The following is a 17,881-nucleotide window of genomic DNA, read 5'->3' as shown; positions in this document are numbered from 1 at the left end:
GTGAATCATGATAAGTAAAGAGCAAAGCTTGGGGCTGTGGTGTCACAGGCTGAGGTTATCAGCTTGCTACAGCTAAAATAAGGAAAAAAAGCCTGTAGTCTACACACCTATATCTTCAGGAAATGAAGCAAGTGCAGTTTAATGAAATGACTTGTTCCAAGCTATGTTCTTGTTACAGCCTTTGATTCATGCTGTTGTGCTCATATGAGCAGTGGTAGGCAGTGAATCTAGATGGTGAATTATGGGGCAGGGCAGGCCTAGCTTGCTGAGGGGCTCCATGGGTAAAGAGTGCTCACCATGACTTAGCATGGGCCAGTTCTCCCCTGGGTGATTTGTTATCTGCTCTATAAATTAAAATGTGTCTGCCTGTCTTCTATTTCAAACTTGCTTTCAAAAGTAACAGATTTAAATGCTTTCATGTACTACTTAGCCATGGGAGGAGGGACTTCATCAAGAGTTCAATCCTTTAACCTACTAGAGTCCAAACAAACACTTCAATGTGAAGAGGTCTCTTTTTTTTTTTTTGTTGGTTGTTCTTTTTTTCTTCCCCCCCCCCCCCCCCCCAGTTGCTACAGCACAAGATTGAAGACTTTGGAGCCTTTTCCTGTCTATGCCCCATGCTCCTATACAGCCTTAGTTAATTGCCTCACCATCCTGTGTCTCAGCTTCCCTTCCAACCTGTTGTTGGCTAAGTCTAATTGGCTGATGTGTGCCATCAGCTCTCTGGACGAGAATCGTGTGTTGAACAAAGGAGTGTGCAGGAAGGGAATTGGAAGAAGTGAGGAGAAGAGAACCTAAAGTCGTACCAATTATCCCAAGTTTCCTCAAGAATATCTAAAATTCCTTCAATGACTCAGATGTTTCCATCTGTTGCTTCAGAAGTGCTGTTCTTCGAAAGCCTCTTCTTGGCAGCTGCTTGACTTCCCAGGATCTCCTTGATCCTGAATTCTGGGTCAAACTCATAGAAACATAAATCCAGGAGACCATGCTATAAAAATTATCAGTGTCGTTGTAATCATAACTGTAGAACTCAAAATGCCTGATTCATAGTTTCTCTAGGCTACCTCAGATATTTTAGTGGAGAATTGTTCTGGCTGCATCTCTTGTGATTTTTATCATAATTCACAGTGAAGGAATGGGTGTCTCTTTATTGTCCATTCCAGTGCTTGGAGCACAGGGCCCTGCAGCCTATTAGAATAGCTTCCTCAGTAGCTTAATAAACCATGTCTAGTTTAGGTAAGCTTTTAGGAAGAAAACAGCAACAGAACAGAACATTTCCTATTGTTGATAATGTTTGTTAAGCTGCAGCAGTGCTAACAATGCTGGGAGCTCTTGTAGAGATGTCACTCCGGCTTCTAGCAGCAAGTATCAACCACTATGTAAATTGTAGTGGCTTAGAAGAAGTGCCATCAGCCCAATGCTGAAAACGGCTGAAATGGTGTTAACAGTAATGGGAACTACTTACAAGCAAGTCTCCAGGGTGGTCAAGGCTTAAGTAGGCTGGGGTTGGAAAGGGTATCTCTAGTGCCCGAGGTGTGTGCTTTTTGCAATGAAATCTGCACAAAGAACATTATGGGGAAAGTTGAGTGGAATAAATGTCCCACAAGCAGTTTGCACTGTAACTTGATGGGGGTGATGAAAGGGAATTGTAGCAGCTGACTCAGGTGAAATACCAGAACAGATCAATAGATGACAGATGAAGGTAGCTGGTGAGTTTACTCTTTGTTGAAGAAGTTTAGAAATCGCTATGTGTTATCTGAGGATGCATAAACATGTAACTTGGAGGCGACTCCATTCAGTTGAAGGGGTAGTAACCTACTCGGCCATGTTTGCTTGTGATTGTCTGATCGCAATGGTAGCTATGTCTAGATTTGCAGTCACAGCTAGGAATCATAGCCACATCCTGTCCTGATGAAATTTAATAATAAGCAAACTTAGTAATCATCAAATTTAATGACCTATCTTTTAACTTGTACTTACCTATGCTGAATCACTCGGCTTTGACTCTAGTAATAAATTTCTTCCAGCTTCATCTTTTTTAAACAAATCAATCTTTTCAGCACCCAGCAATTACATGTTGCCTCCTAAGAGACCCAAGTGTAGTCCCATGCTAAGAAAGAACACAAGACTCAGTCATGTCTGTCTGATTGGTTTTTAATTCAGTGCTGGAACAATCTGTTTACCAAGGCGCTTTCAAGGTCACATGAAATCCACCTAACTTTGAAGTAATTTTCTTTCTTTTTGCTTCTTGCAAACTTCATGTCATTCTGGACCTATTATTTCCCTCCCTCTCCTTCTACAAAAAAACCTTCCAAGTTTTCAATCCTGGAACAATTTCATATTTTTAAGAAAAATATCAGAGAGGTGAAAACAAAACTCTGTTTGTAACAGGAAAATCCAACAGGCTGAAATGATTGCCCAGAAAAGGGGAGGTAGTTGATGTTTCAGACACCTCAGTCAACACCAAGCACATGGCCAAAGTATAGACCAAGAAAAAAAAGCAACACAAGATTTTTCCATTGTCCTGTGGAGACAGGTGAAGGAGTAAGTCCAACAGCATAGTTTTATTTCTGCCATATGATTCTGTTGAATGATCCAAACACTGATGGTCTTCTCTGTGGGTTCAGTCCCATCCAGGTAAATGCCCTTATAGGAGTAAAACTGCTGCAGACAGCACAGCATTTATCAATAGATCAATAGTCAATTTATTTATCTTATTCACGTGCCAGCTGTCATATGTGAGCCTGTCTGCTTGCCTGGTTGTTATGCAAAATGCTGTCAGACTTTCAGCTTAAGTGATCTCTTTTTCATACTTCTCTGGAATTAGATTTTTGTATTTTTTTTTTCTCTCTCATGGCAGAGCTTCATCCTCTGTCTAATTTGGAACTAGTTTGAATCTACGGACTGGAGTTTTCTTAAATAGATTAGGGGGGATGAGTGCCAAACGCTCACAGGAAACTAATTCTTGTAGGTCCTTTGAAAAGCTCAGCTTTGAAGACTGACTTCTTCATGCTGGCCTAGATAGAGAAGAGGCCAAGCTGCAGAGGAAACTGCTAAAGGAATATTGCACTGCTCAGCCTGGGGCTGTCTGGTATTTTGAGGGCACAGACTAGAAATAAAACATCACTGACCCCACCATAATCACAGATGCCCCATACAGACTCATATTAAGCCCGATCTGGCAGTAAAAGATAAGCATTATAGTGCTGTTGTCATGCTCGTATCCTGCCCCCGTGGCATTGTTTACAGAGTCAAGGGCTCACAGTAACCTGGAAGAGCTATCACCCTGAGGACTGGAGATAACTATTATTTTGTGCAGCCCATGACTGGGACAATTAGGTTGAGAAAAGGAAAGACAAAACAAAAACATCAAACCAACAGCTCTGTTGTAGTAGCATCTGGGAGGATTCTGGAGGCCTTTGGGCTAAGTGTCTGATGCTAACACAAAACTTGTGTTTTACCTGGGCAAGGCCTAAAATCTGTCTGGTTTGGTTCACACTCATTCTAACAGCTAATAACACTTGCCTGCAACATACATAGGGGTGTCCAAAAATGTCTGTGTTAATGATTGTGAGGTGCTTGGCTGAAAACAAGGGGCAAAGACATGTCTAGGCGGACGCCATTGTATATACACCAAAATCCAAGAGAGCAAGAAGGCTCTAGGAGTTCTCTGTCTCTGACTGGGGATCCTACTGACATCAGGAGTCAATAATGTGTGCAGTATGCCAGGTGGAGGACATTAAGCAATGTTTGTATCTTGCTGTTACTGAAAAGCCATGTTGCCTTTGGAAAGGCTCTGTGTGCTCATCACCTATGGGAGCAGTTGACGGCTTTTGAGCTATGCTCTATAAAAAAGATAAAGAACCACTGAACAGAAAGGAGCTGGTGCCTTCTCCTTGCCAAGTTCCCAGGGAGCGGTGGGGCTGGTCCTGTTTGCTGAGTGTGCACTGTGAGTGGGATGCACTAACTGCCCTGCAGGCCCTGAAGGAAATATATCCAGCAGCAGGAGGTGTTGGGGTGTTCCAGTTAGCATGACAGTTATAGGCTTTGTTCAGTGTCTTCCTGCTCTGCTTTTTTTCCTCTTTTTCAAACAGTCTCTGTCTCGATCATTGTTTAATGCATTTAATTTCTTTTTTATTTCAAGCGCCAGCCCCCGAGGTCTGTACTGAACTTGTTTCTTCACTTACATCCTTTGGTTGTCTTGGCCATTTGAAAATGGCGAATTTAATTTGCTCTGACGGCCTCTCTCTTTCAGACTTCTCACCCTGGGTAGAGATGCACGTGCCCTTGGATTCTCCTAGCCTCTCTGCTGGTGCAGTGGAGGGTCTGGGTGATGTACCCGTTCCAGGCTTTTGACTTTTCCTCCTTCTTCAATATTTTTTCCCCCTTTTTTCTGTTTCCCTTGAGGGGTCATAGTGCTAATGAGCACTGAGACATCCCTAGTGGCTCCCTTTGTCTCTGACATGCGTGGCCTTGATGGCGAGCTCATTAACGCAAACTCTGAAGGGGCAAGTCTTTTCTCAGATATAGCCGTATACAAATGAAATGTATCCCCTTACTGTGACAAGGAGAAAGGCCTGAAATATGCATATCTGCCTCCTTAAGGCAGTAGTTCATCCCTCTATTTCCTCTCACCTCCCTTCCCCCTTTAGCATTAGCACTTCCTACCCCTTCCAGCCATTAAAAGAGTAGGCTCTTTGGTGCTTTCACCAGACATTAGAGAGCAGACTCCCCTCCGCTGACCTGGCAGGCATTTTCCTGGGTATGCTCCACATTAGCATGGGCTGTCTACACTGGCGAGACATTAGAGCATAAACAAGTGCCTCTCCCCCCACTACTCAGACGTTAGGTCATAGTTTCTCCTTATCCTGCTTCTGCATCAGGGATACAGACTCTTCCTCCTCCTTGCTAAGAGGTTTATGATCTTTACGAAGCCCTTAAAAGCTTCCCCGCTGGCAGAAGTTCAGGTACTTGCTAGGGATTTCCCCTGAGGGTCAGAGGACTCTGTACTAATCCTAACCGTATCGTGGGGTGCCATCATAATCCTGGTCAAGTCTTTGCAACTTCTCCACCTGGAAAATGAGCAAGCAACAGTGCAATATTTCTCTTTTATAAAGTGCCTTGAGACCTGTAGAGGCCTCACCTGTGCTTTCCAGGCAGTGGCACTGAGACTGTGGTGTCACCGATGGTTCTGAGAAGCAATGAAATGGCATCCAAGAATGATTTCTAGGAGGAAAAATTTCAGTGCCCTTTTGCACACATCATCCATGAATCCAAGGCCTTGGTAGATCCTCCAAAGATTCACAGATTCAAGGATTCAGTGATGACAAACAGACGAGAGCACGCTTACCTAGCCCAGTGCCATGGATTCAGTTTTGGCCAATAGCAGCTGCTTCTGCAGAAAATGCAATTAATTCTAGCATTGAAAGTTAATAGAAAACCTGTTCTTGGAGGTGTTTCTTCAAAGAATTCAGGAGTTACAGGTTGGATCATTCCCTAAGGCCAGAGCTATACTGTTCCCTGCAAGTCTCTCTCTTTTTTTTATCACCTCAATAATTCTAAGTGATTTCACTAGCCTTATCTATTAATGTTAAGTCCATTTTCCAAAATTGTACCATTATCTTGGCCTCGGGTGCATCTTACAGCACAGAATTCTATAGGTGACATGGAAGATTGCTAGTATTTAGAGGGTTGCTTTCAATGTAAAATATTCTGGAACTGGGGAAGCCAATACGTATTTGTGGTCATTAATCAGGAAGCTTAACAACACCATATCATTTGCTTGACCAATCCCAACCAATCAACAGCACAGAAAGAGAGAATACAGTGAAATACTATGCAAAACCTTAAAAAAAAAAAAAAAAGCTTGAAAAATGTCACTAAGTAAATTCAAATAATGCATAAATTAGAGGGAATTGCAACTGGCTCATGGATATTCTATGAGCAGAAGATAAACATCTAAGTTAGTTGCATAAATTATTCATCATAACGTATTTGCTCAGCTTTTCTCATCAGCTATGAAAGCCACACATCCAAGCATTTGGAGAGTATAATAGAACTGGGCTTTCACCTCAATGATATGCCCTAGGAGTAGGAAGTCCTGGGGAGGGATGGCATGCATAAGAACTGAGTGGAAAAAGTCTCCTTCACTATGATGTTTTAGATGTGGATGTTGCTAAGGGCTTGCATGAATGGGGACTGCAATTGTCTCTTGGCAGCAGGCAATGATTTCTTTTAACCTCCTTTTACCTCCTGCCAGTAGTGTCACGAGATGATCTTGGACCTAATGTAAAAAATGAACCCACTTTCCCAACACACTGTTTACCAAATTTTCATTCTCTGTTCCTACCTTCTCCCATCTTTATTGCCCACTGCTTTCCAGTGCATGGTCCAAATTGTAACTGTTTGCCCTGTCCACCTCCATGCACTGAACTGAGACACTCCTAGGGTTTGGGTGTTGATATATCAGTATTTGATCAGTTGCGTGTTTCAACTCCATGGTCTTCGCTTTGGAATAGATAACTTGGCAGTAACAGCAGCAAATTCTCTGTACTTTGTCGGGGAACATAAAGCATTCCCCCAGCCCTTTCTGAAAGCATGCTGGCTCTGGAGGGCTCTAGTCCCTCCTGACTTTATTGATAATGCTTGCAGGAAGCAGTAATCTGAAAGCAAAAGTGTGCTTGAGTTTTACAATAAGTAATAACCGTCTCTTTGGAGAGGAAGCACAGATAGCATTTTTCCTATGCTTGCTAGTTATGATCTTTATGATAGGAACATGGGAATCTCTATTTATTCTAAAACCTTGCTTGTCTTTTAGCATCCAGATCTGCATGTTCCCATGCAGTGTAACTGCTGAAGGGACCATTCCTTCTTCATGCAAAGGGGATTTCCTTGTATAGCGAGACTTGGGATTGCCACTCTAATCAGGAATGATTAGAGCAACCTCTTTGTAGTGTCAGAGAGAAGCTATCTGTCTACTTTTTAAGGTTTTATCGATCATTAAAATCAACTGTGGGACCCCTGAACATACCTATTCCACAGATACTAAGTACTGGACTTTTACACTATTCTGGGACAGCAGAGAAAAAACCCTATATTCTACTCCATACAGTGAATACATGGACATTGATAATGTACTCATTATCTGCAGACAGCTTTGAAGCCAATGGTCTATGTTTTCTCCACTCCTGGTATTAAGATCCTGGTGTATGGGGGTTGTTTTGGTTGGGTTTGGTGGTTTTTTTGGCCTTTTGACAGAGGTTTTTCTAGAAAAGACCAGTGTTTCTGCAGATTTCAAGGTTTGACACTAATGACTCTTAGGATGTGGTAAGAGGGGTGTTTTGTTTTGGCATTTTTACTTGGCTTGTGAAAGCCTAGGAGCTACAGAGGGGGCATTAGCTCAGGTGTAAGGAGATGTTTTGAAGCAAAAAGCTGGCACTTTGCTATTTTAATGAATGCAACTGCTGTTAGGCAGCCTGGGGTGCAATCAAAATAAATACATGCATAATTGCATTAAGTAAAATAACCTAACACACATAAAGTGGACTGGGTATAGAATCAACCTGGAGAAAAAAAGATCTGGTTTGTGATCGTTGCTTTGCAACTGACTTACAGCACTTCCTAAATCTGCCTGCATGTCAGGTTCTCTACCAGCAAAGTGGGATTGCCAGCTCTGGTTGACACACAGTGATAGAAAGTGCCGCGTCAGTGCCAGGTATTGTCATGCCTATTATTTAAATGAAATCTTTGTCTTAAACCTGAGTTACAGGAATAAGTGAATGAAAAGTGTCAGAGAAGCTTGTGACTTGATTATCTGGGAGATAGCTTAAGATAGTGCAGGTGCATTGTAGGAGAGTAGTTATAAATGATATCCTTTCCTTTTAAGAAGGCCTTTCTCAATATTTTTCAAAGGACATTAATAGGTTTCTCATCTTTTAGGTGCTCAGCTGGTGATGTATTTCAGAGGCCTGATTTTTAGATCCAGGTGTCCAAGGTTTTCTCTAGGCATTTCCCTCTGTTGTTTCAAAATGGATACCTGCAATAGAGCTGCTTTTGCAAACATTATCTTTATTTTTTCCCAGTTGTTATCAGTTTAAAAGAAGGGATTTGAAAATCACTTTATAGGTTTTTTTTTAAAAAAAAAAAAGAAAGAAAAACAAACAAACCCTCCATTTTCATCCTGGCCTCTGTTTATATCTGAATCGATCCTTTTAGATGGTTTATCAAGTGTATTGTTTTTCAAAACGATCTTTTGCTGTACTCTTCGTGCTGAAAGATTAAGATGTTTGGAGAAAGTGTGTTTCCTTCTGCCTTCGCTTTCCAAAAGCATGCCAGGAAGGCTTGTGGACATGGGAATATAGCAATGATCAGACTGCTCTAGATCTACAGTCCATCTGACCAGCCCTTTTGCTGACAGAAACCAGAATTTGCTGCTTTATGGAGAAGTGTAAGAGCCCAAAGTGTGTGAGGGCAAAAGGACCAACCTGCTTCCTTTGTAGAGAAGTGCCGCCCTCTGCCAGACATCTCTGGCGACTCTGAGGCTACCTCCTCATCAGCCCAGATGTGTGATCCTCAAAGTGTGTTGTTATTGTGCAGTAATGTCTCGCTTTTCCTCTTCTCCTCCCCCTCCCCCTCTGTCTAGCCTTGTGGCCTCACGTGTGTATCCGTGTGGGGGTATCCAACAGGATCGTCCCCTTCATCATCCTCCTTCCCTGCCCTCAGCGGCTCTCCCTGCCCCTCCGGACTCAAAGCCTCACCCCTGTTGTGTTCCTGTGTTGTCGCATAGGGAGTTTGCCCGTTGGAAGGTGAGGAACACAGCCATCGAGCGGAGGGACCTGCTCCACAATCCACTGCCCCTGATGCCTGAGTTTCAGAGGAGCATCCGCCTCCTGGGCAGGAGACCCACCACGCAGCAGTTCATTGATACCATCATCAAAAAGTACGGCACCCACATCCTCATCTCTGCCACCCTGGGAGGTAGGTGGCAACCTGGGCTGCTTTCTTACGCGGGTGGTGGTGGTGGGATGGCGAAGGCGCCGGACAGCACCTGCAAACCACGGCCGTGTGCTGCGTGGAGGCTGGCTGGTAGCACGAAGCCAGGCTGCAGCTTCCCCCCATCCAAAGCCTGTCACATCGTCAGACGGTGTGAAAACCCCCAGGGTACAAATCGCCTTTGCAAATGAATTCACGGCGCAATGCGTGTGAGTTTGGCATCTGTGATACGTGTGCACCTTGTGCTCTTCTGACAACAGCATGTGTGTACCGGTGTGCATCAAGATAAACATGCTTCATTTAGCCGGGAAGCCTGTCTGTCATTCCTGCACCTCTGTCCTTAATTTGACAATAGAATGTCTTCATACCTCTTTTTTTTCAGAATGAAACTAAATGCAGGGGGAAAAGCATTCTTTCTTGCTGGAACTGAAGGAATTTTAAAGAGCTCCAGGAAAAGGGAGTTCAAGGAGTTGGGTGTGGAGCATGTGCAGCAGGGGAAGAGACGGCCAGATAGGCCTGCGCGGAATGCATAAGTGAAAGCAGTAACATGGGGTAGACTTCTGAAAAAAACAGTAGTTAAGTAAAATTCAAAATGTATATGCCAGGACTGCAGAGAGGTTTGTGTGTGCAGGCAGAATACGTCGGTGATGACATAAGACAGAGTACTGTAGGGCCATTAACCCATGAGCATGCACTGCTATTGGTGCTGCATAAACATTTCAGATACTGAGTATTGAAAACAGGAGGGGTGAAAATCAGCAGCTCCTCTTGATATTTGCTGCTGATTTTTTTTTTTCTTGTATTTTTTTTACCATTCTTTAGCCCATTGGGGTGTGCATTTAAATGTCTGTCTTTTGAGAACTGCTATTTGTAAGAGGAATTCTGCAGTGGTAAAAGGTCTTGATTTCAGTACAGAGTTTGTTGCTGTTGCTTCTTCTAATGTACCTGACCTCCAGCCTTGCCACATTGCTAAGTCTGTAGTGAACTTTGAGGAATTTCTGGCCATCTGTCTGTTCCCAAAGCATTCTGCAGACACTAGGATGAGATGTAGAAGAGATTAGATGTGTGCATATGATTCATGCACAAATGAGGGTGGTAGGTAAATTGGCGCAGTTCGACTGAAGTCAAATGACCTCTCATGTGGCAAATGTCCTTCAAAGATCCTCAGGATGCTCTTCCAGTCCAGGCACTCAAACTGTTCACTCCATCAGCAAGAAATGTGAGAGAAAGCAGGTTTCCATGCATTGAAGAGTACAACTGACTGACTGCATCAGGCCCTAATGAAGTCTGCATAAAGATAAACTCCTTTTTATTGAGGCCATCGTTTTTCAGGATCATATTTTACAGAGCCCAAGCCAGCCAAGTAAGAATGCAGTAAAGTGTTGAGAGGTTTTTTTGTGGGTTTACTTTTCTTTCCATTGACATGCCTTTTTCTTCTTGCCACTCATATCTGTGGAAATTCAAAATAAGACCTTTGATGGTAAAATATATTTTTAATTTTGCCTGGGTGAGGTTGTGAATTATTCACAGGGGCCTTGTTTCTTCTCCTGATTTTACAACACAACAGTTTTAAATATGCAGAGGCTTGTAACAAGAACTGTTGTTGGAGAGGAGTGCTAAATGCTCCATCAGCCCAGAGCATGGTGAGCCATGGTAGGGGAGAAAAGGAGGATTTATCTTGGCAATGGCAGTCCCAGAGAAAATGTAGATGAAGCTGGGCATGCATTATGCAAGGAGGACACACTCTAATCTAATCTAGTCTGTGGGCCAAACAAGACCACTGAGATATAAAACCAGCCATGTCCTGGTACCCTTGCTCTCCCAAGACCTCATGTCTCCTCAGAAAATTTACAAGAATTCTGCTTTGGATTACAGTTGTTTGTAACTTAGCCTGATGTCTTACTAGATTGCAAATGAGTGACAAACACACAGGAAATTGTTTTGCTTTTAAATGCCAGCTGTTGCATGGACCCCAGGAGGATGGGTGATGGATCAGGCCAGCCCACCTGAATACAGCAGCTATTTTCACACCTGGCCGCTTGAGGAACAGCTCTGATGCCTTTCAACCTACGGAGCAGCCAGGTCTCCCTGGAGCCTAATATAAAACTAGCTCTGCTCCAGTTTAATTCTGACAAAGGGATTGGTGAAGGGTCACTTTGAGGGCATCTGTGCTCCGGGATGGAGCACACAGAGCTGAGAGCCAATTTGCAGGGAAAGCCCTGAAGGAAAGACAACTTTGAACATAGCATCTGCTTAATAAACGAGAAATTAAGACTTAATAATGCAGCAAAAGTCTATTAACCTCTCTTGATCTAAGGGTTGCTTTCTCGTGCGCACTCTCCATGGGGATGCTGTGCTTTTCCAGGTCTGCACACATGTACACAGAATAGGTTTCCAGCATTATTTCTGCTCAGCACCCTTCACTCCTAGGGAAAGCATTTGTCCCTCAGGAGAAGCATCAAATGTCTTGGGATTACTTTCCTGGTTTTTTTGCTCTTCCTCCCATTGGAGGGGTCCAAACAGCTCAGGGAGGAAAAATGACAGCTTTTGTGGGGAAATCACTGATCTCCACTGCCCTAGAGCACAGGTGTCTCCTGTCTGATGTCTAGGAGCTGTCTCAGCTGCTCAGTGCCTGCTTTGTGTTGTCTGGGGACTGAAAGCTAATGGTGGATCTCCTGGTGATCTGAAAGCAGTGTTATTGCCTGATGCAATTCAACCCACAGTTCCCGGTTGCTCTCCATCCAAGGGATCTCCAATATCAACTTTCCTCTACTAAAATGAACTGGTCTGGACTGAAAAGGTCCTGATTCTTATGCCTTAGCTATTAAAAGAAGGCATGATATTTTTCCAGAAAAAGATGTTTTTTCTAGTTACTGGTGGAATTGAAGAAGAGTTGATACCTGGATCCCACAGGTTCCTCTGAGAATCGCAGCTAAGGGGAGAATTATCCCAGGTCTTCCCTCTCCTTTCACAACCTCGTGAAATGGAGGCAAAGCATCATTTACATCTGCTGCGTCTCCATGCAGATAAATACTTCCATTACATGAGAGATACAAAACTTTTGGCTCAAAATACAACACTTTCACACTGATCTGGCCTATCTTCCCCCAAGCCTCTTTGCTAACTCCCATGCAGGCATCCTTTCAGTGACAAACAAGTTGCCTCATGAAAAGTCACAAAGTCTGACCTTCCTTCAAATCCCTCTGTAAAATTCACCTCAAAGATGAAACGTGAAAATGCATTGACAGCAGCCAGGCATCTGGTGTGCAGTGACCACTGTTTCTCACGCTAATCACAGTCATCTTACTACCTTGTGCTTTGCTGGCTGTTTGTTGTATACACCTGTTGTGTCTCATTAGATCCGTGGGTTTTAAATCCTCTGGGACAGGAACCGCCTTTCTGCTGTTTGTGTGGATAGAGCCTGATGTGACAGAGCCTTGATCCCTGCCAAGGGCTCCTCACACCGCTCAACGCATAATAATGTTAACGGTAATCAAGGAAATCAAAGCTGGTCATTTTCCAGGGAAAGTGTTTTTGTGAGAAGTAACAATGATGATACTGTTACTACTACAACTTTGATTGTAGTCAAAAGATAGTATGTTATTTTTAACAAAATATTAAAGGGATAAAGTTTTACATGCCAAATTTTGTCACTTAGCTCCTGTGAAGCCAATTAAAAGATTTCAACTAATCAAGTGTTTGATGAAAAGTATCTCCTTTCCACCAAAAATTTCCATTTTTCATCTCAAAGCCAAAGGCTCAATCCTCAACCCTCAACATATCAATCGCTTGAAAAACTGAAATCCAATAAAAATATTTTGATTTTCAGCCAGAATATTTTTGGTTTGTTTTCAGGCATTTGGCTTCCAGATAAAAGCTGGAAAATTTCCAGGGAAAGCAAGAGGGAGGGCTTACTGTTTGGGGTGGTTTTTTGCATGTATGCAATTAAAGACATTATTTGGAAAAATCAAATTATTTCGGCTAATACAAATTTTTAAGAAAAGTAAGTGCTTGTTCTCTTAAAAAAAGAAAAGAAAAATCCACAAAAATGCTGAAGAGCAAAATATTTCTTGGCCTAAAAAGTGGTGGTGCATTTTTTTGACCGTGCTATCATTGCCAGAGGCAACATATTCATCAGTGATTCATCTATCATATCAGAACAAGTACCATTCTTCTCACTGAGAGCTATGTAGAAATGGCACATTCCTACACTACGTATCTATTCTCTTCATTTATTAAAATCAGAACCTCAGATGTTAAGAATGCAGGATGGTATTCTACCTTTTTAGTCCTTCTATAATGCCAGCCTTATGTTAAGGATGAACTGGATTTTGATGTGGCTCATACCGCACAAATTGAACATTTAGGTAAATATTACTTCTCAGCTTCATGTCCTTTTCATGTATCTTTTGTTAGATTCAGGTTTCTCCTAATGTTTAGGATATTTGGTGCTATCAGGTCTTAACTGCTTCACTCCCAGATTCTCTGTATTACTGGCTCAAAATCACTTGTCGCTTATCTTGCACAATATTTTTTGCTCTCCACTTAAATTCACTGAAAGAGACTTTAGGAGAGGAAAAAAAAGCAGAAAGCGTGGTTGGTTTAACTTAACTTTCTCATTTGCTCTTTCCTCTGATTGCTCTCCTTCACTCACCCCCTGCCATTACCCTTTTGCACGGTCACTGGAAGCTAAAGAGGTACAACTAGCATTTGTTTGTCCTGTGTACTCACCTACATACCTATGTCCTGTTTGCAACTGAAATCATCATTTGTTCCTTCTAGAAATCAGATCAGGGAGAATTACATAAAAGTGGCATCTTCTCTGGTCAGCTGCGCATCGTTCCAGAGGCACTGCCCACAGAGAAAAGCGTTCCTCAAGTGGGACAAATGGTCTGAATCCTTTCCAACAGTTGTGATAAAGCTGTGCTGGCTAATAAATATCCAAAATGTTATCTACTTAATTCAGTGGAGCTGATCTACAAGTGTGGTGGACCTGGCCTTTCTGGATGAAGAGAGAAGGAGGCTCATAAATACTACACTGAGATTCTGGTACTGGTGAGGAAGGGTGGGCTCATTTAAGAGTGCTTTAGGTGTCAGACTTTTCTTTCTTTAGGTGCAACGTGTGACATCATGTGTTCCTGTTAAGATGACCCTACACGGCAGCCTCCTGGGCCTTACTGAAATCTCCTTTTCTTTCTGCTGCAGGAGAGGAGGCCTTGACCATGTACATGGACAAAAGCCGCCTCGACAGAAAGTCAGGAAACGCTACCCAGAGCGTAGAAGCATTGCACCAGCTTGCTTCCTCCTACTTTGTAGACCGTGATGGCACCATGAGGAGACTCCATGAGATCCAGATCTCTACCGGAGCAATCAAGGTACTGTATGTTGCTTTGGGAAGAGAAAGAAGATTGTGCGTCTGTGTCAATACTGTAGGGATTTGGGGCAGGACTTTGAGAGTCCAGTGTGATGTCTTTTTTGATCACAAGTTGTTTTGTTCCCGTGCTCATTTCCCAGGGTAAGTTGTTCTCTTATGGACCTTAGTGAAGAATTGATTTCCTGAGGGCCAGTAATATCTGGAAAGAGGTGGGCATTCAGTGTGATGGTTATGTGTAGGATAGGAGACTTCCATTATATGTGGCAGAGACCTCTGGAAGGGAGAGAGGGAACAGATAATCCAGATCAGCGATGGAGGTTGGAAGGGAAAGGCAGGTCTGTGAAATGGGCAACCCCGTGCAACCCAGAAGTATTTTCCTTTTGTGGGTGTAAGACTGCTAAACATCTCTTAGATGAATTTACTACAAGAAAAGGTGAAAAACTCAGTGTGGCATTACTGAGGCATCTGGAATGAAACGGACAGAGAGACAGCTTGGGGGTTGCAGCAGGAAGGAACGGGAGCTGCTCAGAGCATACAAAATAGGGAAAATGGCTCTGCAAACAAAGGCTGCCTTCTCTGAAAGCAATCATCCTATAGTGGGGAGGGATTTTGTTGTTGCAGAGCTCACTCCAGGGAAGGCGATGTGGATGGAGTTGTCATTGTTAGCCATTTCTGAAAGGTTTCAGCACTTGTTATTGTTCTGTGGTGTCTCATGGTTGAGGCTGTTCCCTTCTGGATGGGAAATTGAATTAAGATATTGAAAAAGTGACAGCAGATAATCACACTTTGTGAATTCAGGAAGGGCAGCTCTCCTCCATGGCTGGAAACCAACAGCAACAACTGCAGCAACAGCACTGCAGGTCATCTGCGCTTCCATCTATCCTCAGCAGAGGGACGGTGTGCACGTATGTTGTGGGAGCACTAGGCACCATTGTGGGCTGGCAATCCATCTCTGTATCTTGCTTTCCAATAAGAGAAGCCAGGGAATAATTCCTCTACTGGCTTCTGATGTTCTCCAGTGGACATCCTCTGAGAAACATCAATCTGGAGGACCTCGTTGCCAAGCTCAGAATAATGTGCAGCACCATAAAGAAAGCAGATACAATTCACTCTATTTTTTTCAGCTTGTGAGTGTGCCAAACATCAGCCATGTCTGTCCAGTGTGGGGCATTTTTTCCCAATTAGGGAAGATGCATTTTGGATTGCGTCAGCTGGTGACAAGGGGTTACAAGGTGTGAACCTGCCTGGGGAAGATGTGATGCTGCAATCAAAGGGAAAACTCTCTTTTCTACATCCTCCGTAGGTAACAGAAACTCGGACTGGCCCCCTGGGCTGTAACAGCTACGACAATCTGGACTCTGTGAGTTCTGTCCTTCTGCAAAGCACTGAGAGCAAACTCCACCTGCAAGGTAGGGCACAGGAATGAGGGAGATGGTAATAAAGGGCATGGAGTGGGAGGATGAAATGAGAGAGGGCTGGCCTTTCTTCTAGCCTTTTCCCCTCCTCTCTTTGCTGTGATCACCTTCTTTACTGTAAGTTCCCTGAAGCAGGACCGGGGGCTTCTGGTGGCTTCATATGATGCACAGCACAGCAGACCCAGGGCTTGACAGGGACTGAGCTAAAGGCTCAAGGAACTGCAGACTAGACCCCAGTGAAGTGTCTGGGTGCCCCCTGCCATTGAATTTTGACGGCCTTCTGTGTATTATACATACACCAATGTAAATAAATGTAACCTTCTCCATTAATATTGAAGGGCCATTCTGTTCACGTCTCTGTCCCTCACAAATTGCTGATTTGCGTAAGAGGTTTGCAGATCAGCTTTTGGGGCGCTCTAATGACCGTAATCTTTGGGAAAAGTCAGAGGTTTTATTTGGATGCTAGAAGCCATGGCTTCAGTCCCAGTTGGGGAGCTAGTCCAGAAGTCAACAGATAGAGGTCATGACTGAATTAATAAATAAATACATGCTGGTTAGCAAGAAGTCAACTTCAGTAGAAGGAGGAAATTCACTGGGCGTGTAATTTACTAAGGTTATTCCCAAGTTTTTGACAAAATAAGGAAATGTGGGATTTAATTGCTCATTTGCCCAGATGGTTTTATTTCTGGAATCCTTGTACTTGCACAAATTTTAATTTTTCAGATGAATGGGCTACATTACATCTTCCGCTTTGAGTATAATTTGGCAAGTGCTGTTTTAATCTTGGTTTCACAGAAACTGGGTTTCATTTACCGAGTCATGTTGTGGATATATTATTATTGTTGTTATTATTTGCCTTTAAAAATAATAGACAGGTTGTTTTCACTATTCCGGTGATTATCTAAATCACTGAGTTCTGGTTCTTACCTAATTAACAATAAACAATTTGAGGCTTTTTATGTACTGTGATAATGGCTGCTGGTAATGAAGACCCAAGGATGACACATCCGATAACTAGATAAACAGCTAAATAAGCAGACAGCTTGCTTTATAGGCAGACAAACTGGTAAGTAGGTAAATCAATACATCTCTATTGGCTATCTGATCCTACAAGAGAAGAGAAAAAAACAAGATGCCTGGGAGGGGGAAGGAGGTGGAGAAAGAGGGAAAATTTGAGAGAGAGGGGATGTAAGGTGGATGAGGCTGTGATTTCTCATGGGAGCAGACAGGACCTCAGGGGTCAACCACACGTGGGTTTCATGGAGCTTCATGGCATAACCCAGCGCAGAGAGAGGCCAGACCCAAGCCAAGGGAGACAGTGAGGGAAGGGAGGAAGGTAAGAGCTCTTCCTAATAGAACAAAGTGACCTTTAAAGCAACACCTGAGTGTTTTCTGCCTAATCTGGAGTGCGGTTCTTGGGATAATTACCCAGGATCCTTCCTTTGCTCTGAGAGGCCTCATTAGGAATTAGTCACAGGGCTGCAGGTAATGGATCGTGACCCAGTCTCCTCTGATCTGATTAGCAGCCGAGCATGAGCTGCTGACAGAAATCCATGTTACTACCTTCGTGTCACTCTGGCTCTGAGGCCAGCTCAATAAAAGAGCAGCATCTTCGTGACAGGGAGAATTTCTGTTTCTGAACTTGCTTGCTGCCGCCCAGCCCTGAGCATCGTGGTTTCAAAGACATGCCCTTTAGGAGATGCAATGGCCAGACCCCGAGCTAAGCTACCTTCATGCCTGCACGTAGGGTTTGGGAAGGTCAGCCAGCCTGAAGATTTAGGGGAGGACCTGGCTGCATGCACAGTCCAGGGTGTCTGGTTGTGCACCTGTGCTTACATGGACAGAAGAGCATCACTAATTTATAAACTAGTATCAACGTGGACCCAGCATGCATGTACATCTATGTCAGATGCCTGCACTGGGGTATATATACAGGTACTCTTATCACAGTAGCTCAGAAGGTTTCCCTTTTTCCTAGCAGTACCTGGGGGCAGGTTCCCTGTCCTGTGCATGGGGAGGGCTGTGGGGTGATGCAGCCTCCCCACACAGGACTGGGGGTGGGGGGGCCTGTTGTGGGCCAGGATTTCACAGGTGACTGCAC

The 17,881-nt window shown here is 43.5% G+C and overlaps 1 protein-coding gene across 1 annotated transcript in view; it reads left to right on the top strand.

Moving 5' to 3' along the window:
• The window catches only part of BRINP1 (BMP/retinoic acid inducible neural specific 1), an 87,572-nt gene that overhangs the window by 51,129 nt on the left and 18,562 nt on the right, over positions 1-17,881 (top strand). The window contains exons 3-5 of the mRNA XM_030000418.2: positions 8,786-8,976; positions 14,197-14,366; positions 15,669-15,774. Coding sequence (XP_029856278.1) covers positions 8,786-8,976; positions 14,197-14,366; positions 15,669-15,774 — 467 coding nt within the window. The remainder of the gene's footprint in view (positions 1-8,785; positions 8,977-14,196; positions 14,367-15,668; positions 15,775-17,881) is intronic.

This window comes from Aquila chrysaetos, chromosome 24, assembly GCF_900496995.4.
Source record: "Aquila chrysaetos chrysaetos chromosome 24, bAquChr1.4, whole genome shotgun sequence".
NCBI lineage: Eukaryota > Metazoa > Chordata > Aves > Accipitriformes > Accipitridae > Aquila > Aquila chrysaetos.
This window is presented reverse-complemented; position numbering and strand designations above follow the sequence as displayed.